This window comes from Balaenoptera ricei, chromosome 11 (assembly GCF_028023285.1).
Source record: "Balaenoptera ricei isolate mBalRic1 chromosome 11, mBalRic1.hap2, whole genome shotgun sequence".
NCBI lineage: Eukaryota > Metazoa > Chordata > Mammalia > Artiodactyla > Balaenopteridae > Balaenoptera > Balaenoptera ricei.
Genome location: NC_082649.1, coordinates 33,760,988 through 33,786,832, shown reverse-complemented (window position 1 = coordinate 33,786,832; position 25,845 = coordinate 33,760,988). Strand labels below are relative to the sequence as shown.

Sequence of the window (25,845 nt, the reverse complement as noted above, 5' to 3'; positions counted from 1 at the left end):
TAGCGACACCAGTTCACCTTGCGGGTTGGCACCACACCCACATCTGGTGTTACAACCCGCCTTCCACATCCTTCCGACCTCCACTTCCACAGCACACTTCAGGTGTTTGTTTTTCAAGATAAAGGGCCATGTTTATTGCAGTATATGTTTCTTAACCATTTAATGTGTAAAAGCACTATCTTTCCTTTTTTAAAAAAGTGTCCCTCATTAAGTATGAGTATTGTGCCTCAAGCCCCATTTTCCCCATAAGCCCTGTGGTTTTTATTGTGCAATTTTGCATGGTGCAGTGATTTTTAGGAATGCGTAGATCACGTTATGAAGCAAAACTGACTATATCTGGGGCAGAGACCATATGGTCCACAAAACCTGAAGTATTTACTCTGGTCCTTTACAGAAAAGGCTTGATGACCCTTACTTGAGACCACTGATTTGCACCCTCTAGAAATAGGCTTTTGCCCACACTGCCATCCAATCCAAGAAGCCAAAGACAGTTTTATTTCAGAATCTTTATTAAGGTAGCATGATGGTCCTGGGCCACCAGCCTGGACCTTGTGGCCTCGGGAAAGACCTGTGTCAACAGGGCTTGCCTCCCTCTCCAGACAGGGGGCTTGGTCACCTCCAGGTCATCCCTGCTTCATCCCCCAGAGCCTTGCAGGATGGAGCAGAGGGCCAGAGGGAGAGGAGGGCGTGGCCCCACCCCAGGCTGTAGCAGCTCCTCGGCCACGGCCATGAAGATTCTCTAGCGGTAGGAGAGGGGAGGAATGCAGCAACCACCAGGGTCACCACCACTCAGGGTAGATGGGCCCCACCACACCCTCTTACAGCTGTACTCAAAGCAATTAATAAATTAAAACAACCTCTTCCTTCAGCACTGCCCCTCCACCCCCCCCAATCACACAGGAGAAGCTGAGCGGAAAGCAAAGCGAGGAGGTTGGTTCCTGCCCCTCGGACAGAGGCCAGGGCCCCTCCCTCTAGGAGCAGCTGAGAGCATGGATTATGCAGGGGCCTCCAAGTGCATTGAGAGGAGATGTCCACTCTTCCTTCTCACATGTGTCTAGAACATGTGAGGGTTCTTCAGAAAGACCCCAATCCAAATGCAGTAACTAGGGAATTCCCTGGCAGTCCAGTGGTTAGGACTCCGCGCTTTCACTGCCAAGGGCCCGGGTTCAACTTTGGCAGTTGAGAACACGAGAGCCCCAGAGATAAGGGGGCCCCCAAAAGGAATGCTGGTACATGTATTTTACAGACTTCAATTTCATCTCTGGCCAGCCTGGCCCACCCCCAGCTAGGACCGGGATGGAGCTGAGCTGGTCAGATGCAGGGAGAAGGAGGAGCCTGACTGGCCACCAGCCGCAGCTGGCCAGGCGCCTTAGTGCACACTGCAGGGATAGGTAGGACCCGACCCCTTCGGCTCGCGACAGGCAAGTAGGAAGGAGCCCCCTCGGGCTTCAGCTGTGGCATGGTTCATTCCTGCAGGCAGGGAGGGGGGTGGCAGTGTCCCCTCCTCTGCTGTCGGTGGCCACTCGAGGGGGCCTCGCCAGGGCTACAGGTGGATGGCTGTGACATCTGTGGGAGTGCTGGTCTGGCTGGGCCCCTGGCTGCTGGAGCCCCTGGGGGCTTTGGGCGCTGGGCTGGGGGAGGTCTGGGCGGCTTCCCTGAGGCTCTCCCTGAGGGCAGCTTCAATCTGCTCCTGACAGGCCCGCAGGCAGTCCTGGGAACAAGGGGGAACCGTGAGGAAGGTCCACGTCCCTCCCCCCATAGCATGTGGCAGCAGGTGCTGGAGGACACCTCCCAGCACACAGGGAAGTCTGGGGAGGTTAGGCCACAGCCCAACCCCAGGAATCAGCTTTCAATTCTCAGAAACTGGCAAGAGGATGTGGCAAGAGGGTGTGAGAGCAGCCCAGCACCTGACACCAAATCCCCCACCCCCACTCCTGCACACCCTTTGGCAAGAAAAGGGTACCCAGGGACAGTGCCCTTCAGCCCGCCCAAGACACTTGCTCTTCTCCAGACCAAGGAAGGAGATAAAAGGCCACAGAAGCCCCAAAAGCAGGGCACTTGAAACCAGGAGTGGAGACCAGGGTGGGGGGGGACAGCGCCCTCTGCTGGAGGCTCAGGGAATAGCGCTGCCTCGTGAACTGAGGCCACTTGCCCAGCTGCCCAGCACTCACCACTTCAGTGCCTGTGATCCCTGCCAGCAGCTCTGTGAGCTCATCCCCAGATGTGGAGCAGGCACCCAGGCCTTGCACTGCAGCTCCAATGCTTCCCGTGGCAATCATGGATGGCGGGTACATGGCAAAGGTGTAATCTTGGAAAGAAAGGGGGGACCATGAGGCAAGGGTGGTTTCAAGGATAACAAACAGCACGCACCTTCTATTACCCAGAAAGTGCCAGGCCGTATGAATAGAGCAGGGGTCTTCTTGAAAACCCCAGCAGCGAGTGGTGTCAGATAGCTGCAGGGGAGAAAGGCAGGAAAGGGGCTCTTTCCTGGAGAGGGTCAGGTCCAGGGTGGTCTGTAAGTGATCCTGGCCAGGGACCAGGGAGTGAATGAGTCTCTTCCTGGTGTGGACACAAAATTAGGGTTAAGAGACCTGGTTTCTGCTCTCAACTTAGTCACTGTAAGACCCTGGGCAAGTCACTTCTCTCTAAGCTCTCAGTGACCCACCTACATACTTGGGGGGTGGGGGGGTGGTCTCTTGAGATCCCATACAGCTTTGCTGCTTTTCTGTATTGAGACTGGGGGCTCAGAGGGAATAGAATTTTCACAAATAAATTTTGAGAAGAAATTTAAGAAACCAGAAATCTGCAGGATTTCAGTTCAAGAAATCAGTTCAAGAAACCAGAATCTCCTGCTTACCGCTCACCCTTCCAAGTCTTCTGATTTCCCTGGCTTGGTAAAAATGTGTGTAGGACTCTTACCTGTAGCACAAAGGGCCAAAAAAGTCTGGGCGTGCTTCTTGACCAAGGCCTGTCGGTCACGGGGCAGAGAGAGCCGGTGCAGAATCAGGGCCAGGAAATCATGGGCAATCACGGCGGCCAGGTCCCACTTGAGCTTCCCCAGGACCAGCACCTCCCAGTCCTGGCGGTTGAGGAAGAGGGTAGGGTCAGTGGCTAAAGAAAGGAAGGGGAGGGACTAAAGCAGAGGTCTCACAGGGAGGGAAGCCCATCACACTTGAAGGTCAGGACCCCAGTTCTGCTTTTGAATTTTAAGGACTGGCACTGTGGCAGGAAAGAGGTGGGGGTACTTGCTTTGAGCCCTATTGGTCACTTCCTACATGCCAGAACTACATGCTTTATTTACATGAATTATCTCTTTTAATCCTGCTGGGTTATCTTTTGGGATCCAGTAATCCAGGCCTTCTCCTGACTTCCTGCAAGGCTCTGAGCACTTCTCCAGCCAGGGTTGAAAGAAAAGACTGCAGCAGCAGATACCACCACCATCACCATGAACTTGAGGCTCCTCTGGCATGAAGCAGAAAGAATCTCCATAATCCCAAGGATCTGTGAAAGGGGAGATCACTAGCCTGCCCCCAACTCAGCATCCCAGCCAAGTCCACACCTCTTGAAGCAACTGGGGTGAGCATGAGGCCACACCTCCTGTGACACAGCCACTGAGCCAACCCTGAGGTTCCTCAAAGTGGAGGTTGCCCAACCCAACCCACATCCCCTTGGTGGGACATTGGGGTGTGGGGCTGAGATAGAGCACCCCACTCCACCTCTTTGGCTGGAACCCGTAGTGCCTTGTGCCATTTGAGTCTTAGGAAGAGAAGTGGAGGCCAAGCCAAACAGGATGGGTCCAGATGATCCCTGAGGGATCAAACCATCTCTCTGCCTGCCCTAGCCTCTATACCACTGCTAGGTCCTGGAGGGAGGCTGGGAGCCTCACCCCAATCCACTCTTCTGGGGTTCCCAGCCCTGGCCCCGTTTCTGAGTTGCACACATGAGGATTTCTTCATTGTTTTATCTCAGGAAGGAACTCATGGGTTTGACCCCTTACTGAGGTAGAAATGGCAACCCCATCCAACCTCTTTTAGGCCCCCCAGTCACAGCTGTCCCTCTCCTGGCCCCCACCTGGGTGTCATCCTCTTGAACCTCTCACAGAGCCCCACAGAAAACAGCCCGGCCTGGAATGGGAAGAAGTTGGGCAGAGAAGCTAGCATTCTACTCCTGGTGCTTGTCCCAGTGGTCAAACTCCTAACTCAGAAGTGAACAGAGGGACTTGCCTGGTGGCGCAGTGGTTAAGAATCCGCCTGCCAATGCAGGGGACACGGGTTCGAGCCCTGGTCCGGGAAGATCCCACATGCCGCGGAGCAACTAAGCCCGTGCGCCACAACTACTGAGCCTGCGCTCTAGAGCCCGTGAGCCACAACTACTGAGCCCGTGTGCCTAGAGCCCGTGCTCCGCAACAAGAGAAGCCACCGCAATGAGAAGCCTGTGCACCGCAAGGAAGAGTAACTCCTGCTCGCCACAACTAGAGAAAGCCCACATGCAGCAACGAAGACCCAACGCAGCCTAATTAATTAATTAATTAATTTTAAAAAAAGAAAAAAAAAACCTTTAGAAAAAAAAAAGTGAACAGAAAGTACTTAGCATCCAAGGAAACATCTAGAAGGCAACTTGGAGTGGGGCTTTCCCTGTGGGGAGGCATAGGGTCCTGCGTGAGCGAGGGCAGCCACCTTACCCTGTATCAGGGCAGCCCCTGAGAACCTCAGCCCTCAGTTGGCCGAGAACACACCCCTGGCAGCTTCCATCACATCCCTAACCTCTTAGGCCACCTGAGTGCTAGAACATCCAAATTCTCCTCAGCCTCAGTGCAATGCTGAGGCAGGACCTTTCCTTCCTTCTCTGGGCCCCAACCTTCTCTGTGGCACGAGGATTTGGACTGACTGGAGCTCTCTGAGGTCCCTTCCAACTCTGACCTTCTAGGAAGTCATCGATCGGCACGCTCCACCCCCCAGCTCAGGCATGGGGAGGACTTTTGGCCTGTTCTGAAAAACTCTCCTCACGTAAAGGCACACACCCCATCCTAATCTTTTCACAGAGAGGAAGTCCCCTTCTACCTTCTAGCCTAAACCCCTCCAAAAACATCTTGCTCATTAGCCCTGAAAACCAGCTCCACCTTTAGACTTGCCAAAAACTACCAGATTCATCACAAAGAGCTGTGGGGCCTCCCGGATTCCCAACTCCGGCCTCCTACTCCCATCTCCGAGAGCTACTTGGCAGGAAGAGGAATCCTGTTCCTCGACAAGCAGCACTCGGGGGCCCCAGTACCCTGGCTTTTTGGCCAGCCAATCACAGCAGCCTGCACGCTGCCCTCCTCCCCGGGAGATGGGGCCCAGAGACTCCTCTCCGGGTCAAGAGAAGACTGGGCCGCTGTAGAGCAAGGTGGAGGAAGGTGCCAGCTCACCCCTCTCCCCCCACCCCCGCCCCTCGGGAGATGATCTGCACGCCCTAAATAACCTCTTCCAGATCCAAGCAGCTCCCCCACCTCCTCTCCAGGGTCAGTGGGGAAAGAGAACTGGTGTCTCCCCTGTCCTGCCTCGGGAAGAGCCCAGCCCAAGTTCCCAGCAAGAGGCCCAGGGAGCCACTTCCCAAACCACAGGAGTGACAGCAGCTCCCCGCAGTGTTATGAAAGACCTTGGTCAGAGTGGGTGGGCCAGGGGACAGGGCATCATTATCACATCGGAAGCAGCTGCAGCTCAGCCCCAGTCTGTGCCTCAGCTCTGGCCTTTGGCTAAAGAGGAAAAGAAGAGATGATTCCACAGGCCTGAAGCAGCTGCTCAAGTTTCCCAGAGTGAGGCTAGCGAATGGAGAATTAGGAAGGAGCTGTTTCTCCTGGGATATAAAAGGAAGGGAAGAAGGTGGGATGAAACTCCTTGGCCCTTCCTTACAGCAACCCTGGCTATAATCTGCTCTGGGAGGCTTTTCGATCACAAAGTCCACACACTGGGATACAGACTCAACCAGGGCGGCCCCCCTCCCCCACATGAAGCACATTCCACTCCCCCACTCCAGGGGGGGTGCGTAGGCATGTCCTGCTGCTGCCAATAAATAACTCATGGTGGCTGTGTAAACCCAGAGGCAAAGTACTAGTGAGTGTAGACATGCAGTTTGACTTGTTGCTATCTGGGGGAAAGACCAGGAAGGAGTGGCACCCGCTGGAGGTCAGGAGAAGGGGTTTGGTTCATGCTGGCAGCGCAAGCCTGGGCTGGGGGCTACCCTGACCATCACACCACACTGTCCCATCTCTTATCAAAAAAAAAAAAAAAAAAAAAAAAAGCCTCTGCTACCCTCCCCAGGGACAGAAAGCTCTTGAGGGTCTTAGCTTTCCTTTTCCTGGTAAGTGAGAAGGCAGTGTGTGTTGGGGGGGGTGGGGAGGATTATGCACGCACCCGCAGCTGGCGGGGAGAGACAGAGTGGTCGGTGTAGATGCACAGTTTTTCGATGGTCAGGGGCGTAGTCTCGCGCAGCTTGGAGGCCAGCAGCATGCAGACCGCACCCAGGAGCTGCAACTGCGCCTTGCGGGTGGGGACGCAGGACAGGTAGCGATCCAGGTAGTTCATGGCCAGGGGGAAGACTTCCTCCTCACAGCGCTGCTCCTCACACACCTGGGGGAGGGCGCACAGTCACTTCTGGGGCAGAGGCAAAGGAAACGCAGCAGCACTAAAGGAGGGGGGGGGAGGTGCGCTGAAGGGAAGTGGAATAGGGAGCAAGAATCGGGAGGGGGTAGGTGTACTTACAGTGACAAGGACTAATACGCAGGATGCGCCTTCCCCAAGGTGTCGTCCCCCCTCCACTTCCTCTGCGGTGCCTCCTTCCCCCCGGGGGTGGGGGGAAGCGGGGTACGCCAGAGGCTCCCTCCCTTAAGGATTCCAAACTGAGACTGCCCCCCCCACCAATACCGAGGGTGAGAGGGGACGGAAGAGTCCCCCACGGGAGCCAGAGAACTGGGACCTTAAACCCCATTACCGCCACCCAGTGCACACACCCAAAGGGAAGGGAGGAGACGCCAGCGGCTGCCTCCCGCACTTTTCATTTCCCTGACTGCCGGAACAGCGCGCCACCCCACCGCCTTCCCCGCCAGAACCCCGCGACACACAGGAACCGGCTCTGCGGCGGGGGCGGCCGAGCCCAGGGTTTTCCAGGCGCGCTCTCCCTAGAAGACCGGGCGGGGGAGCGAGGCGGGAGACGCTGAGAGAAGCCGGAGGGGAGAGAGTGGCCCTTGTCCCGCTTTCCCGGCCCGAAGAGAGGGTTACTTGGGGTGCCAAACAACTGGCAGTCAAAGTCAGGGTTGGAGAAGGGAAAGAAAGGGACACCAGGGAGGTAGCCGGGTAGGGTGCCCGAGTGAAAGGAGTGAAAGGCCAGGCCCCGGGGATCTGCGCCACAGAAACATCTTGCTGATTGTTGTTGGGACCAGGATGTCCCGACAGGGCGGCCCCGGGATGTCCGGAGCCGGGGACGCCGGGGTGGCGGGGGAGGGGAGACCCTCCGGGCGGTACCTCCAGCATCCAGTACGCCAGCATCTTCCGCATGTGCGGCTTGATCTCCCTCTGCACACACTGGAAGTAAGAGGCGCGGGGCACGTAGCGCTCTTCCAGGCGGAGCAAGCTCTGCAGGACACGCTGGTCCCCCAGCAGCCGCGGGTCCGGCCCGGCCCGGGGCGCGTGCCGGGTGCCCTCGCAGCACAGCAGCTCCATACTCGGGCAGCGCACGGGCAGGGCGGGAGTGCGGGCTCGCGAGCCAGAACGCAGGCGGCGGGCCGGAGAGCGCGGGGCGCGGGTCTACTGCTGGCGCTGGCACTGCGCGGCGGAGCCTCAGCCCGCCCCCGCCGCCGCGCGCGCCGCTTCCCTGACAGGCGCCCCGCCCCTCGCGACCAAGTAGCAACCGTGGAATGCTCGGACGTCGCGACGTTCCAGGGGGCGGGGCCTCCGGCGCCCAGACGGAAAGGGCTGGCGGGCGCTCCCCCTCCCCCCGGGCGGCCGCATTGGTCCGCGGGGCGTGGGCCGGCCGGCTTCCGGGCGCTCCGGGTCCTTCTGACCACCCGGTGGAGAGAAGTTCTTTCGAGGTGGGCCTCTTCCCCACCTCCGAGCCCTCCCATTTTGCTTCTCTGACTCCAGTCGCCCAGGGAGAACTTTTCTCCAAAGTTTATTCATTCATTCGTCAAACCGTACCTCGCCCTTCGCTGCTTGCTCTAGGGAATATAAATAATAATAAAATAGCTAGTTCTTAGTGAAGAGTGTTCTAAGCACTTATATCTTCACGAAAAAGCTATGAGTTAAGTCATACTGATTCTGCAGTTGAGAAAATTGAAGTACAGTAACTATAATAATAGTTCGTCTGCGGCAGAGCTAGGATTGGGAAGCTGACGATCTGGCTCTAGAATCTGTGCTCTACACCATTGCTACTTAAACTGATCCCCAGGCCAGCAACATCTTCATCGCCTGAGGGCTGGTTAGAAATGCAGACCCTCAGGCCCATCCCTGGCCTGCTGGATCAAAATCTGCATTTCAACAAGGTCCCTGGTGATTCCTGTGCATATTAAAGTGTGAGAAGAGATAGTCTAAATCGGCACATTTTAGAAATACAACAGGGCGGAAAGGCCATGGCTTCAAGGCCTCACCTTGTCATTTAAGTTGGCCGTGTGGCCTTGGACAAACCCTGAAATCGGCCTTAGTTTCTGTCTGAGGAAAACATGGGCAGAGAAACTAGCTCCTTTTCTTTTTTAATCAATATATTATTTTTTTTATCAGTTTCTTTTTTTTAAAATAAATTTATCTATTTTTGGCTGTGTTGGATCTTTGTTGCTGCGCACGGGCTTTCTCTAGTTGCAGTGAGAGGAGGCTGGCTTCTCACTGCGGTGGCTTCTCTTGTTGCGGAGCACAGGCTCTAGGCACGCGGGCTCAGTAGTTGTGGCTCGCGGGCTGAGTTGCTCCGCAGCATGTGGGATCTTCCTGGACCAGGGCTCGAACCTGTGTCCCCTGCATTGGCAGGTGGATCCTTAACAACTGCGCCACCATGGAAGTCCAAAACTAGCTCCTTTTTGGAGGAGTTTCTTGCTCAGACTCTATATAAAATCTTCCAGTTGCCATTTCTTCTACCTCCCAAACTTTGGGACTTTGCAGCTTGTCCAAAGCTGGATTCCACATGACCAGGAGGCAAACCACAAGCCTCCAGTAATGCTCCAAATGGGAGGAGGCCTTGGGGATCCCTGCCTCTCCTGGGGTCCTCCAAGGAGAGGAGACGCTAAGGAAGCGAGTTACTAGAGAAATGACACCCTATAGAAGAGGCAAGCTCTGCGTTAAGCATTTTCTCAATGAATTGTTCTTTTTTATATAATAATTTTTTGTTGTTTTCTTATCATGGAAATATTCATCTGCATTGTAGAAAACTTAGAAAATACTGATAAGTCACACAAAAAAGGAAATAATAATTACTCACAATTGCACCATCCAGATAACCCTTTAAAATGTCAATGTTTATTTTTCTAAAATTATTCTCTGAATAAACACATATATTTTTAAAAATGAGATCATTCTGCAGTTTTGTAAGCTGTTTTTTTTCACTAAAAAGTATACTGTCAACACATTTTCCATCTCATTAAATATTCTACAACATATTTTTAATGACTTCCTAGTAGTCATTCACTAGCCATTGAGTGAATATATCATAATGTATTTCACCAAACCTGTATAGTTGGCAATTTAGATAGTTTCTAGTTCTTCTCTATTAGAAATAATACTGTAAAATATTTTTGTGGTAATATCTTTGTGCACACTCATGATTATTTCTAGAAGTGAATTAATTTCTAGAAGTGGAATTTCTCAATCTGAGGTTATGAAACATTCTAAGGCTTTTGATACAGTTCTTATTACCAAATTTCCCTGCTGAAAGGCTGAACCAATCTAATGAACAAACATTAGATATCTACTTAAAAAAAAAAAAAAGCACCTCTACCAACTGGCGAGAAGAAAAGTGGTTTATTAGTAATCTGCATAAATTTTTTAATTCAACAGCTCTTGTTGTGTCAGCGTGAATGTGTGCTGTGTACCTTGTCTGATCTTGCAAGTCGTCTACTCTCTTCAAAAATACAAACAAGAAGTTCCTTTAGTTAACTAATCATTGCATTGCACTCTTTTGTTAAGGAGAACAGTGAATCTAAAATTATAAAGATTAGATATGAAGTTATGGGGAGGCAAAGATGTTGAAGTGTAAAGGGCTTTTAGGGGGACTAAAAAATGTAGCTTTTGAAGTTAAGTACATAACCAGAAACCAGATCTGTCCTGAAGGAAAATGTTTCTTTACTTTCAGAATTATTGAGTAGCACTGTTAAGAAGATTGTGCATCTTTGATGAGACAGTAAATCACCAGTATTTTTTATTTTTTTCAGAAGTATATTATTACTTCCCCCCATTTTACAGAAAGGGAAACCTGTACTCAGAGTGGCTAAATAATTTGCCCAAGGTCACAAAGCTAATAAGTGGTAGAGGCATGATTCAACCTAGGGAGTCCGGCTGCAGAATTCATGCTCTTAACTACTTTATTCTACTGCCTCTTGTGCTCCTTTAGGAGTGCGAATAGACTTATTAGTTGTTGATTTACTGAGGAAGGGGAACACCTGCACCCTGGGGAAGGTGGCTCCTGGTGAGCAGGGCCTTTTGAAGGATACCTCTGCCTCGCCCCTGGCTGGGACTGCCATGCCCAGAGCAGAGTCGTCCTGGGCCTCCAGGCCAAGGTCAGCTACAAGCCGGCTGTCCTCCAAGGAGGCAGGTGAGCTCAACATAGCGCCAAGGCAGAAGAGTTTCTGGAGGGTTGGCTTATCTGCTTGGGAACTTCACCAAGCAGCTCCACCTCAAAGAAATAGGGGCTCCCCTTGTTTTTTTCATAAAAGAAGAAAAAAAAGCCAAAGCACTGACCAGGGCCAATATGGGGAGGAGTTTCTGCCCAGGTGCATTCAATTAGAAAAAGTTGCTCAATGAAATGGCAAATTAGAGGGGTGGGAATGGAATGTCACAGGCCAGATGAAAAGCCCCAAGGAGGAAGGATGCAATGCTTTCTTCCTCTTCTTCCTTCTCCCACTCCTCCTCCTCTTCAGCATTGAAATGTCCCCATTTGAGAACTGAGGGGGTGAACAAGGTGATGGGTGAGGCCCATCACCCCACAGGCTACATTCTGTAGCTGTTACCGTCAGACCCATTGAGATGGCAGGTAGAGGCAAGGCAGCCTGGGTGGGGGGCTGGGGCAAGGCTGCGGGGTCAGGCTGCTTGTGTTCCACCGTTTCCTCTTTTGTCCAATGAAGATAATAATAGTTCTACCCCGCAGAGGGGTTCTGAGGACTAACCAGGCAGAAAGCATCTTGCCTGTGCCTGGCCCATATGAGCATTCAAAGATGGTAGTTTTGCTGTTGTTGTTGTTCCCTCTCTCAAGGAGTACCCTTTCTCCTATGAACATACACCCGGAACCCCTCAGAGAAAAGCAAAATTTGAGGACCAGAAGCCCTCCTTCTGGAATGGCAGCTCCAGCAAACTTAGGTGATCCAGCTCACAGTGTGAAGGACATGGTCAGGTGGTTGGTGGTAAACACTGCAGGGCCCGGGGCCACACTGCTGTCACTCCACCCTCCCTGGCTGTGTGACTTTGGGCAAATTATACCACCTCTCTGTGCCTCAGTTTCCTTTTCTGAAAATGAGAATGATAGTAATGAAACCGTGCTTATGTTGCAGGGTTTTGTTGCTAAGCAAGGCTGCTCGGTTTTGCAACCCTGCTCTCTTGAGTGATTATTAACTTACAGGGGTCTCCCATACTTTTTTCTTTACTTACAATCCCCTAGTGGAATTAACTATCAGTAATACCACCCCTAAGAGTGGTTGGGAGGATGAAATGCACTCATTCGTGTCAAACACACAGAACAGTGCCTGGCATATGGTGAGCCATTAAAAAAAAAAAGTTCATCGTGATTGTGGAATTTACAGGCACAAATTTCTTTATCTATAGGGACTATTTATGATAATAAATGTAATATGATGGATGTGGAGGCACCTGGAAAATAAAAAATGCCAGGGATTACTGTAGTGGTGGGAAAGATTTGGCAAATTCTTTGCTTCAGAAAGGATGAAGACGACAAGTGTTCTGGTTAATGAAACAATCCAGTACATGAAAAGCGATCTGACATGCCTTTATCGGATTCCTAGTTTTCCGAGAACTGGAGAAACTTATATGAATACTATTTCCCCCCAAATTTTTACTTGGAAATATTTCAAAACTACAGGAAAGCTGCAAGAATAGCACAGTGACCACTAACACACCCTTCACCTAAATTCCTATGTGTATTTTGCTGAACTATTTGAGACCTAATTACAGACATCATGACTCCTTACCCCTACGTTTTTCAGCCTGTGTCTCCTAAGAATGCAACAGTCTCCCAGTAACCATGAAACAATGATCCCAATTAGAAATTGCATACTAATACAATACCACAAACAATCTACATACAAAGGTCCCCAGTTGTTCCAGTAATAGCCTTTCATAGCTTTTTGCTTTCTCAACCGGAGATCCATTCGAGGATCGTGTTTGCATTGTTACCTCTTTAATCTCCTTTACTCTAGAATAGTTCCTCACCCTTTTTTAAAAAAGTCTTTGATGGACTTCCCTGGTGGTCCAATGGTCAAGACTCTGTGCTTCCACTGCAGGGGACACGGGTTTGATCCCTGATGAGGGAACTAAGACCCCACATGCCGTGCGGTGTGGCCAAAAAAAAAAAAAAAAAAAGTCTCTGATAACACTGGCATTTTGGAAAGCCAATTGTTTTAATTAAGCATTAAACCAAACTGAACATTTTTTTTTTTAGGATTCAGGAGACACTTCAGGGCTTACAGTAATCCAGGTCACTATTTTCAGCATCTGTTGTAAAATATTTCAGATCAGTAATCTCCAAAAGCTTTTGTTCATCCATTCCTCAGTAAAAACTGAGCATACTCTTCCAATGGATACAGAATACTTAATTTATAAACTATGTCCAAACCTGCTACTCTAACATATTATGTACATTATAGAACATACGAAGAAAATGTAAAGTGTAAGACAAAAATACATAGAATAGAATTTTTCACATTTTCTTCCCACTCTACAGTGGAATGTCTTACACCCAATGTTCGCCACTATTTGTCTATCCAGCTCCCAAGACAGGCTTCACTATTGATCAAGAAACTCTTTCCCACTGAGCCTGAATGGGCCTTAAAAATGTTAACACCGGGGACTTCCCTGGTGGTGAAGTGGTTAAGAATCCGCCTGCCAATGCAGGGGACACGGGTTCGAGCCCTGGTCTGGGAAGATCCCACATGCCGCAGAGCAACTAAGCCCGTGCGCCACAACGACTGAGCCCGTGCTTTAGAGACTGCAAGCCACTACTGAGGCCGCGTGCTGCAACTACTGAAGCCGGCGCGCCTAGAGCCCGTGTTCCGCAACAAGAGAAGCCACCGCAATGAGAAGCCCATGCACCGCAACAAAGAGTAGCCCCCGCTGGACGCAGCCAGAGAAAACCCGCGCGCAGCAACAAAGACCCAACGCAGCCAAAAATAAACAAACAAATAAATAAATTTATTTTTTAAAAAAATGTTAACACCGGGACTTCCCTGGTGGCGCAGTGGTTAAGACTCGGCACTCCAATGCGTGGGGCTCAGGTTCGATCCCTGGCCGGGAACTAGATCCCACATGCGTGCCGCAACTAAGGAGCCCATGTGTCACAACTAAGGAGCCCACCTGCCGCAACTAAGACCCAGTGCAACCAAATAAATAAATAAATAATTTTAAAAATAATTTTTAAAAAATGTCGACACAGCACTCTGGACAGGGCTACCAAATCAGAGCAGGCACGTGAGTTGACCTGTCTTCTGTTTCTGTTTTACACAGGAGGGTGCCTTCTCGGCAACTCCACACGGATGTCCAATAGGCACCTTCAGACTCAACTTCTCCAAAACGGAGATCCTAAGCTTTCCCTCAACAAACCTGCTCCTCCCACCAGCTTCCCCATATCAGCACATGGCCACTCCATCCTTCCAACTGCCCAGGCCAAAACACTTGGTGTCATTCTTGACTCTGCTCTTTCAAATCCCACATCCATCCATCAGCAGAGCATGGAACATCTACTTTCAAACTATCTCCAGAATCCACCCTCTTTTCTTCTCTTCCTCTGCTACCTCCCTGGTCCAAATTCAATTCTTCTTTGTCCTGACTGGTCTCCCACATCCAACACATCACCCATTTCTGATTGGTTCTATGTCCAAAACCATCTCCAATCTTTGCCTTTTCTCTATTTCTACTGCTACCACCCTGGCCTAAGCGGCATCATCTGTTGCTTGGATTGGGCTGGTGGCCTCCTGATGGGCATCACTGGTCCACCGTTCCCCCATCCAGTCTAGTCTCAACCCCCCAGGGCTCTCCATTCACTCATGTGATTATCTCTCACTCACTCTGCTCTGGCCACACTGGTCTCCTTGTTACTCTTGGAACATACCAGGTGTACATGTCCCCTTTGTATTTGCTGTTCCATCTGCCTGCAATGTTCTGCCCCCCCATGTCCCCAAAGCCCCTCCTTCACTGCCTTTGGGCTTTAACTCAGTCACATTTCTCATATAGCCTTTTCTGGCCATCCTACCCCAACCCTGATTCTCCCTGGGCCCTTTCACCGCTTTATTTTTCTGCTTACCACTAATCACTAACATACACTATACTCTACCTCCATGTTCTGCTTATAGTTTGTCCACTCTCTCACCACCGCACCGAAACCAAATGGTGCCTGGTACATAGTAAGTGTTCAAAACATCTTTTTTGCATGAATGAATGAATGCATGAATGAGACAAACTGGATGTGAGAAAAACACCAGCACAAGTTGCATCATAAATGGCAACTCACTCGTGGTCAGTGAGGAGCTCTAGAGCACAGGGCCAGTGGGGAGGGGTGGGGCTGGGCACAGTGGACAGCATGTGTTCCCCCCACAAAGCCAGGAGGCTCTGCTTAGCCCCAGCCTTTTGCTACACCGTGGTAAGGAGCCATCCAATTCCTTTAGTTTCCAAGGCACACACATGCTCTATGGGCTGGATCTGATGGGCAGGGAGCAGTTTGCAATCTCTAGTCCATACGTTGCTTATGAAAAGAAACCTCAGGTACTGGCTTGAACCTGTCAAGTCTCTCCTTATCATAAAACTAGAAAACAGCCTATATATTCACACATGTGCTTTTTCTCCCTTGTTCTGGCTGCCAGAGTTCTGAATAAATGAGACCTTCCTGTTTGATATTCCTGTTCCACAGCTAAGGGTGAGGTGAGATCTGGGCCTCAGGTTTGGATGGGTAACTTGCTACAGCAAAACAGCTGGCAAAGAGAGACTGGTCTTTGGACTTTCAGCTGGGAAGCAAGAAAGCCAGTATTCTTCATTCTAGGCACGAGATAGCCCTGCACCAGCTGCATCATGAAAAGTAAGAGAGGCTCTGGAGTTAGGTTGCCGTTTGCCAGTTGTGTGATCTTGGCCAGGTTACTTAACTTCTCTGTCCTAGGCTTCTCATCTGCAAAATGGGGATAGTAACAGCACATACCTCATAGGGTGGGTGCAAGGATTAATACAGAGAAAGTACCTACAACAGCCCCAGGCTCATAGTAAGTGCTCAATAAAGGTAGCAGTGATCGTTAACAATCCACACTTACTGGAACATGCTGGACCCGAGTCAGAGATGAGAAGCCTCCGTTTTAAGAGCTTCCAGTCTGGACTGGATGACTATGGTGATCCTGCATCGTGGAGAATCCCAAGATGTCATTAGGACAGAAGACTTATTTACCTGGGCATCTGCAACCCCCATCAGAGGCGGGCAGGGTGATCTGTGTGTGACGGGAAGGGTGGGCTGCAGTGGGAGTGCTGGTGGTGGGGTGGTCCTGGGCACCTGAATTCCATGAGGCAGCCTACGGTGGAAGAAGTGGGACTGAAGGAGCTCAGAGGGTACGTGGGGGTATCAGAGGGGAGAGGCAGGAAGGGGGCACCCAGAGAAAGTTTAGCTCCCAACTGTGGGGCACCTACCCACAGTTGGGAATTTTAGGTAGTAGTAATAGTAGTAGATCCCACTTGCTAAGCACCTTCTCTTAGCCAGGCACTGAGAGCTTTACCAATTCACTCTAAGAGGCACAGGTGCTATTATTACCCTCCTATAACAGATGGGAACAGAGAGACACAGGGAAGTTAGGTAACACCCAACACCAGACAGCGAGCAAGTGGTTGTCTTAGTTTGGGCTCCCCAGAATCCGACTCTGAGACAAGGATTCAAGTGAAGTAATGTACCTGGGAGGTGATTCCAGGAAGCACCTGGAAGAGTGGGGAAATGAGACCCGAGAGGAAGGAAGCCGGTAAAGAATGCATCATTGGGTCAGTTACCACTGTGGGGTGGCACTCAGTCCTTCTGGGAACTCTGGTAGATGATGAAAAGCCCATGCCTTGGGGGACCTGCTCCTGAGGGGCAGGGTGAGGGAACAGGGACACCTGTCCATCAACTCCTAACAGCCATGGTTGAGGGCTGCTGGGGATGGAGGTGGGTCTGGAATTAAGCACCAGCACTTCCAGCTTTCCCAGGTGGCGGTGGGCATGGCACCGGGGGCCGACAGCCAGAACAGCCATCAGGCAAAGTCGCAAGGCTGGGGCTTGGAAGGGGGCTGCTGCACCCTAAAATGTGAGGTCCACGGGCATCTGGGTAGAGAGCGTGTGGTACCTCGTCAGAGGTGGGATTTGAACGCTGGCGCCAGGGCAGGAGTTCTAATCCTGAATAAAAATATTTTTAACAGTTTTGCGCTCATTCGAAAGTTGTTTGTGTACCAGAACATCAAACCTGGGGCTTTACCAAGCTTCCTTTTTAATTTTTTTAAATTTATTTATGTTATTTATTTGTTTTTGGCTGTGTTCAGTCTTCGCTGCTGTGCATGGGCTTTCTCTAGTCGCGGTGAGCGGGGGCTACTCTTTGTTGCGGTGCGCGGGCTTCTCATTGCAGTGGTTTCTCTTGTTGTGGAGCATGGGTGCCGGGCGTGCGGGCTTCTGTAGTTGCAGCACGTGGGCTCAGTAGTTGTGGCACGTGGGCTCAGTAGTTGTGGCTCGCAGGCTTTAGAGCGCAGGCTCAGTAGTTGTGGCGCACGGGTTTAGTTGCTCCACAGCATGTGGGATCTTCCCGGACCAGGGCTCGAAGCCCTGTCCCCTGCATTGGCAGGTGGATTCTTAACCAGTGCACCACCAGGGAAGTCCTATCAAGCTTCCTTTTAAGATACATTATTTAATGAAAAACTGTTAATTTTGAAAATATGAAGTAGACAATAGCAGAGGAGGCACATGGATGTGGCAGTTGTGAGGACAGCATGTAAATGACATACAGTTGGGAATTCATGGAAGAGGAATAAAAGGGCAGAGTTTTGGGAATTCCCTGGCGGTCCAGTGGTTAGGACTCCATGCTTCCACTGCAGGGGGCATGCGTTTGATCCCTGGTCAGGGACTAAGATCCCGCATGCCTCGTGATGTCGCCAAAAAAACCCCAAAAGGCAGAGTTTTGAATCTGAAGACCTTAGTTTAAGTCCCAGGACCCGGCTCTGTACCAGCTATAAACACAGAACCAAGCAAGTACCTCAACTCTGGGAGCCTGTTTCCCCATCTATAAAAGAGGATAGGGCTTCCCTGGTGGCGCAGTAGTTGAGAATCTGCCTGCCAATGCAGGGGACACGGGTTCGAGCCCTGGTCTGGGAGGATCCCACATGCCGCGGAGCAACTAGGCCCGTGAGCCACAACTACTGAGCCTGCGCGTCTGGAGCGTGTGCTCCGCAACAAGAGAGGCCGCGATAGTGAGAGGCCCGCGCACCGCGATGAAGAGTGGCCCCCGCTCGCCGCAACTAGAGAAAGCCCTCACACAGAAACGAAGACCCAACACAGGCAACAATAAATAAATAAATAAATAAATAAATAAATTTAAAAAATAAAAAAAAGTACAAGGAATGGTGGTTTAAAAAAAAAAAAAAAAAAAGAGGATAACAAGAGCCCAAACTGCTTAGAGAATGGTTCTGAGACCAGATGTGATAATGCACGAGTTAAAAAGCATGAAGTAAACTGTGAAGTGCTAGGCAAATCTAAGGAGTGATTCCAAGGAATACTGTGGACAACAAGTAGGGATGGGGAATCCTACTCTGCCCCCCTTTGTGCCACCCCCAAAGTCCCCACTATCACCACCCCAACTTCGGCCTTGCAAACAGAACCCAGATTTTGTTGTGGTATCAGATGGCTGTTTCAGGGGAGGCCCGACACTCCCCTGTCTCAGAGGTTGAACTTAAATTCTTCCAAACCAAATCATGATAATTCCACAGCTGGTTTAGGAATGGGCAGTTGTCATAGTCTAGCCATAAGGTGTGAAGTAAGTCTACTAAGGGGGCTTCAGTAAGTGGGGTGCAAGAGAAAAATAGATTCATTTCTGCCTCAGGTGAGAATGGAGTAAGATGTGCTAATATTTATTGGATGCTTACTATGTGCACTATTCTAAGAGTTAAAAAAACTAATTCATTTAATCCATATAACATTAAACTTCTGAGGTAAAGCACTACTGTCATTCCATCTGACAGAGAGGTTAAGCAATTTACCTAACGTCAGATAGCTATGGGATCTGAAACCAGGTTTGGCTACAGAACCCACACTCTTAACCATGTTGCTGTGACGCCCAGAGTAGCTGCACCCATCTTGCAATAATGAGAGAAGGAGCTGACACCTGAGAATGACAGCTGAAAGATCAGAACAAATTTCCCTCCCTGATGTTGTTGAGCGGCTGAATTAACCAATCTTGGAACCACCTACCTCTGGGCTTTTTGTGATGTGTGAGATAGTATATTTTCCTTATTGTTTAAGCTACTTTCACTCCCCAAATAAAAGTTCCTTTCTCTACTATCACCCACGTGATAGGACAGCCTTCAATAGCAAACAGGCAAAGAACTCCACCAGACATTCAAGAAAACAGTAATTTCAATCTTATACAAACTCTTGCAGAGAATGTAAGAAGAGGGTTCACATCTCAACTCATTTTTAGTGTAACTTTGATTCCAAAACCCAACGAGTACAAAATGAGAAAAGAAAATTACACTTATGAACATGAATGTAAAATCCTAAGCAAGATATTAGCAAACTGACTCCAGCAATATATAAAGAGGGCAATATGTTATTGACTTTATACCAAAAATGCATGGTAGGGGCTTCCCTGGTGGTGCAGTGGTTGAGAATCCCCCTGCCAATGCAGGGGATATGGGTTCGTGCCCTGGTCTGGGAATATCCCACATGCTGCGGAGCAACTAAGCCCAATGTGCCACAACTACTGAGCCTGCGCTCTAGAGCCCGCAAGCCACAACTACTGAGCCCGTGTGCCACAACTACTGAAGCCCATGCGCCTAGAGCCCGTGCTCCACAACAAGAGAAGCCACTGCGATGAGAAGCCTGCGCACCTCAACGAAGAGTAGCCCCCACTCGCCGCAACTAGAGAAAGTCCTTGTGCAGCAACGAAGACCCAACACAGCCAAAATAAATAAATAAGGTAAATAAAGAAATAGAAAAAAAAATTTTTTTAATGCACGGTAGTTTATTTTGAAAACATCGATATAATTCATCACACTAAAAGATTAAAGGAGAAAAAAATCATATGATCACATCAACAGAAGCCAAAAAAGTTTTTGATAAAATTCAACATCCATTTACAATATGAAAAAACTCTTGTCAAAGAAGGGATAGATGGAAACTTTCTTAGTCTGATAGGGCATCTAATAAAATCCTACAGTAAACATCTTATTTAGTAGTGATACACTGAAAATAAACCAGGCAAAGTGCCAAGCATGCCAGGCCACTGGACAGAGCTTTGAGGGCCTTAGCAAAGGCAGGGAAAGACCAAGGGTTACTGCTTCCTCCTCCATGGCCATCCTAACCAGTCCTTTGTTCTCAAGGTCACCTGTGCCCAATGTTCTCAAGGCAGACCATCATTTCCCACCCCTCTCTTAACTTGTACATTTTTTAATGAATAGCATCATCTTTCTTCAGAGTCCTCAGATTTTAAGCCATCTTGGATTTCTTCCTTTCTTGGGTTTCCTATATCCAATTAGTTACCTGGCCCAACAAAACCATTCTCTGAAGCTCACTTAGATCCCACTCTTCCTATTCCTCCAGTAGGCTTTTAGCAAATTTCTCAAAATTTTCCACCAAAGTAAACCGCTTTGATAGCAGAGAGAATTCATCTCTCTGAGGAATCTGGTTGCATAATTTAAAATTGCCTTCTGCAAACCTGAAAGTCTAATATTCTGCCTTAAAAATATATATACATTTGGCATGTGGTCCATAATACAGTCATAACTGTTATATTATAAAAAGAATGGTTTAAATTACTTATGGTTAGGAAAATGAAACTCCTTGGAACCCGTGTGTATCATAAGACTAACCGAAGGAGTCTCAAACCCTCTTTTGAAAGGCTGGGCCTACATTACTATTGCAGAAGCCTCCCTGACAGGCCCTAGGTCTTCACCCTGCTTCCAGATAGATCCAGGATCCGTGGCCCAGAGCCATCAGATTAATCTCTCACAGACATGCCTTTCATCTCCAGTCCAAGGACCTGCTTATCAGGTCAAATTTAAAAATCAACCAGCCTGGCTTTTAAAGTTCTCCTTCAAGAGGGCCAAGGCATCCCATCCCATTTTATCTTAGCTGGAGCACTCCAGCCCACCTCAGGACCTTATCACCCACCACTGGCATCCTTTCTCCAAATCTAGCTCCTTCCTTCAAGGCCTAGCTCCTGGCCCACCAATTTCAGGAAACTTGCAGGGTTGTAAGATTGAAAGATTCAGGGAAATTTTGAGACAAAAGGATTTTTGATGCCCAGAGAGGGGAACTGACTTGCCCAAGGGCACACAACCAGTTAAAGGTTGTTACAAACTGTTTTCATTTTTTCCCCAAAAGACTGGAAACTCCTGGGGGTGGGTACCACATCTTTTTATTCCCCAAATTTGTTAACCTCCCGTAGGATAAAGACATGGCTGTGGTTCTAGACTCCCTGCTCAGGCAACTCCCCTGCTTGGAAGGCCTTTCCTCCACCTCTGTTCAGTCATTCACACCTGCAAAACCCAGTTTAAGATCCCTCTAATTGTAGGTTATTTACTTTTTCCTTTTTAAATTGTCATTAGTGTTGTTAAAACACTGAGCAAAAAAATACATTTTTAGAAAAGATCCATATTTCCCCCAAACTCACAAATCCAAGCCAGGTGACTTTTTCTTTTCTTTTTTTTTTTAACATTCCCTCCAAGAGTGTTTGTATCCTTTATTCTCTCATTCATTCATTTATTCCACAGATCTTCACTGACACGCTATCAAATGCCAAGATCCTCCTGGGGCCATGAATACAAGGACAAATAAGACAGTTCTTTTCTCTTAAAGAAAATACAGTCGCCTGGGGGAAACAAAATGTACTTTGCTTTCCTTTTTTCTTTTTCTTTTTTTTTTTTTTTTTGCTTTCCTTCTTAATAATTTACCTTTGCTTGATTCTTCAATTGACTCAAGTATGTGGGTTTTGGGGCTTTGACTCATCCTGTGGCCAGAAAGTTCCCTGAAATCAGGAATTGAATCTTCTAATCTTTTTGTATCTAAGTAGAATATGTTCCAGTTAGTACTGGTTGTCCTGATATAATTATTAATGGTGCACCCTTTCACTCTCCAAAGTGCCCAGTTTGGAATAACAAGTGTTGGTGAGGATGTGGAGAAATTGGAGCCCTCCTACACTGCTGATGGGAATGTAAAATGGTGCGGCCACTTTGGAAAACAATTTGGCAGTTCCTCCAAATGTTAAACAGAGGGACTTCCCCGATGGCGCAGTGGTTAAGAATCCACCTGCCAATGCAGGGGATACGGGTTCGATCCCTGGTCCGAGAAGATCCCACATGCTGCGGAGCAACGAAGCCCGTGAGCCACAACTACTGAGCCTGTCTGCCACAACTACTGAAGCCCGCACGCTTAGAGCCCGTGCTCCGCAACAAGAGAAGCCACTGGAGTGAGAAGCCCGCGCACCGCAAAGAGGAGTAGCCCCAGCTCGCCGCAACTGAAGAAAGCCCATGCGCAGCAATGAAGGCCCAATGCAGCCAAAAATAAATAAATAAATTTAAAAAAGCATTCCAGATTGGATTAGTAAATTATATGATCACCTTTTACGTAGGGTGGCCTTAGCATGAATGATTGAGAGCGTAGGGGCTTTTGAGTTAGACCTGGGCTGAATCCTACCTCTGCCACTGACTTCTTATGTGACCTGGGAGAAATTATCTGATTCCTCGTCTGCAAAATAGGGTAGTAATATCTGCCTCAGAGGCCTGTTGTAATATAAGTAAGCTTATGCGTGAAAAGTGCTGGGAGCCCCCCAGTCCCATATTCAAAGTACTCAACTTTTAGTAGATATTTACACTGGAAAAGTCTGATCCAGAACAGATGGATGGACCAATGGATGGAGCAAGACTGAAGCAACTCAAGATTCAGGGAGCAGGTTATACCCACTCCACAAAACGCTATGTTCTCCTTAAAAAGGTACTCAAGGAGAAGCAGCAGACCAAGTTCCCCGCTGTCATCCATTCTGCTTGGTCATTCAGCACCCACATCCGGTGCCCTACAGGGTGCAAAGCCCTAGGCTGAGCTTCCCGGAGAATAACGGGGAGAGATCAGGACACCCACTTTCAGGAGTTTCCCCTCAACAGCAGGAGGCTGGGCGTAAGCAGAGGAAGAAGGCAGCCGGCACAAAGGCCATGTAAACAAGTCCAGGCTGACCGGAAGCACCCCTGGTCTGAGTGCCTCTGAGCAGATAACCCAGACTAGGTCAACCGTGTGCTCTCCCTGAGATGTGCCCTCCATCACCTACCATCGGATGCTGAGGTGTGTCAAACAGTCCCAGTGATGCCTTAATCAAAACCCTCATCCACAGCTCCCCTGGCTCCTCCATCCTCCATCTGCCTCTAGAACTACAAAAACATCTTCCAGGGCTTAAGCCCAGGCCCTGGTTTTCTCCTCTCACGTACACCTCTGAGACCTCACTCTATTCCTTCAGCCTCAGCTTTCATGTTTCTCCAGCTCTAACCTTCATCCCGAACTCCCAGCCCACACCCCCACCTGGATGTCACACAGACACCTCAAACACAAGATGCTCAAAACCTATCTCTCCTTTTTTTTGCACTCTGTGTTGGCTAACCATGATCCACTGGGTCACCCAAGACGAAAACGTGGACATTAGTCTTTCTCAGCTCCTCTGGCTCCGAGTTTCCACATCAACCTATAAGCAGATCCTGTCACCTCTACTTCCAAAATGTCTCTGGAATCTGGCCCTTCCATTCAAGGCTCCAGTGCTCCCAGCTAAGTCTAGCACTGCTGCAATACTCTCTTCCCATGGTCTCTCTACCTCCATTCACCCTCTCCAGCCTGTGTTCCCCAGGATTGCCCAACCACTCTTTCAAAACTTCAGGAATGCACACGTGCTCCCTTTGCTTCTTTAAACCTTAAAATCTCTATGTCTACAGGGCAAAATCCAGACCACTTATCTGAAACGGACATGCAAAGTCGGCCATTAAAAAAAAAGGCTGCCATGATCTACCCTAAATTCTCCCTCCAGCTTTATCTCCCCTCCAATCCCCCCATCCCTTCCGACCTATACTCCAGGGCCACTGAGTGTCCAACACGGATCTCCTGCTCAGCTCACACACTGCTTTCTGCCCAAACCCCACACCCCCACCGCTCTCGAAATGCTCCACGTCCTTCAAGGCCAGCTCATATATCACCTCTGCAGAGACGCTCGCCTCAGTTTCTCTGCTGAAGTCTGAAGGGAGCTGTGGGGTGAGATACAGGGTCCACAGAGGCCACTCTGACTACTGACCAGCCAGGAGAAGTGTGCCTTTGCGAAGTCATCGTAATCCGGGGTCGGGTCCTCAGCTTTGCAGGAGAAAGTGTGTTTCTTGAGGCTGCCTGTGGAGTAGACACAATCTAATTGTCTCCAATAAAGGCCATGGAAAGAAACGGAGAGACAAAACAGAACAACAGAGTCACAGGTGAACCTCAATACCAGCTGATCTGCCCATGCTGTCACTGACACGGGAAGTCAAAGTCCAACCAGAGTGTGGCACGGTGAACAGAGCAGCCTGTCCTCAGCCAAGGCGCCCACTGTTCCCACAAAAGACCGTGTAGGGACTTCCCTGGTGGCGCAGTGGTTAAGACTCCACGCTCCCAATGCAGGGGGCCTGGGTTCGATCCCTGGTCAGGGAACTAGATCCTACATGCATGCTGCAACTAAGAATTTGCATGCCACAACTAAGACCTGGCACAAATAAATAAATAAATAAACAAACAAACAAATAAATAAATAAAAAGACCGTGTAGAGCAATGGTCGACATTGTGAGTCAAGAGTTACAGAACTGGGGTTTGAAACCCAGCATGGCCGCTTACTCTGTGACTTTGGATGACTTAACCTCGACTCTTGCCTTCCTCATCTGTCAAATGGGGCTAGTGATCCCCTTTGTCCTGGCTATTCCATCTGCCTGGACCACTCTTCCCCTAGATTCCCACACAGCACCCTTTCCCCTTCTCTCATGCCTCTGCTCACTGTTCAACTTCTCAGAGAGGCTTTCCTGACCTTTTTAGATAAAATGGGAGCCACTTCCCCTACCTCTAGAATTCCCATCCTCCTAACCCTGCCACATCCCCAGTGCCTGGACCGGGGCTTGAGGGAAGTGTTCAACAAATACAGCAGAATGGATGAATGAAGCAAACGGACCCCACAGAGGTGTGAGGCTGTAAATTGTACAGAACTGTGCATGGCCCGCCCCATGCAATGTTACGCTTTATTAGGAGAGCCTCCTACTGAGAGCCTGCCACATACCAGGCACCCAGAGATGCCCAAGGGGAGCTGGGGGCTCAGAGTCCTGTTGGAAAAACAGACGGAAACCTCGGGAGAAGGGCACCTGCTCCAGGGTGTGTGTGTGTGTGTGTGTGTGTGTGTGTGTGTGTGTGTGCGCGCGCGTGTGTGTATGTGGTTTTTCTCCTAGTGAAGACTTAGTGATACTTAGTGAGGTGTGAGGACCAGGAATATTTGGTGTGTGGTTCAGTACTGCCAGCAGGTAGGGCCCAAGACAGGATGGTGGCAAGAACGGAGGCCCGACAGAAGGAAGGGCAGATCATGAAGGACTTTATGGCTGCAGCAGAATCTGAGTTGTGCCCCAAAGGCAATGGTGAGCTATTAAAGGGTTTTCATCTGCACCAGAACCTGAGTACATAAGCATTTGGAGTTTCAGGAAGAGTAAACTAAGTGAGCAGTTAAGAGGTTCTTGTAATAACTTAGTGAGAAATTCCAAGGGCAGCTTATGATAATAGAAGAAATGCAGGAGACAGAATCACTGGAACTCGGTGGCCATTTGGATGGTGGTGGGGAGAATAGTCCAGGCTGACTCTTGGGAGTCTGGCTTTGGCAATTTGAAGGAAGGTGTTTCTATTTCCTAGGATTAGGAATCTATCTAAGTGGAAGAACAGATTTAGGGGAAAAGATTCTCTATTTCACAGGTTGCTGTTGAAGTGTCCACATTCAAGTGAAGTCCCACACCGGCTGGACATAATAAATAGGTGTCATTTATAGAGTTCTTACTGTGCGCTTGGAATGCCGAGTCTATTTTCATTCTCACAACAATCATTTAAGGTAGGCATTACTATCCCATTTCACAGGTAAAGAGACTGAGACTAAAAAAATAACTTTTAAGGTCCACAGCCAACATGGGCCCAGCTGGAGCGTGGACTCTGGCCCTGGCT

General features: G+C 49.4%; 1 protein-coding gene across 6 annotated transcripts in view; it reads right to left on the bottom strand.

Moving 5' to 3' along the window:
* Positions 1 to 491: 491 nt before the first annotated feature.
* CCND3 (cyclin D3) overlaps positions 492 to 25,845 on the bottom strand; it is an 82,139-nt gene continuing 56,785 nt past the window's right edge. For 3 of the 6 annotated variants that reach the window (XM_059938704.1, XM_059938701.1, XM_059938705.1), the window contains exons 2-5: positions 6,393 to 6,608; positions 2,920 to 3,079; positions 2,172 to 2,308; positions 492 to 1,711 (exon numbers count right to left, since the gene is read on the bottom strand). In XM_059938704.1, coding sequence (XP_059794687.1) covers positions 1,544 to 1,711; positions 2,172 to 2,308; positions 2,920 to 3,079; positions 6,393 to 6,563 — 636 coding nt within the window. In that variant the 5' untranslated portion in view covers positions 6,564 to 6,608 and the 3' untranslated portion in view covers positions 492 to 1,543. Of the gene's footprint in view, positions 1,712 to 2,171; positions 2,309 to 2,919; positions 3,080 to 6,392; positions 6,609 to 7,499; positions 7,834 to 23,925; positions 24,015 to 25,845 lie in introns of those variants that run through there. The other 3 variants (XM_059938706.1, XM_059938703.1, XM_059938702.1) reach the window with 3 other exon arrangements.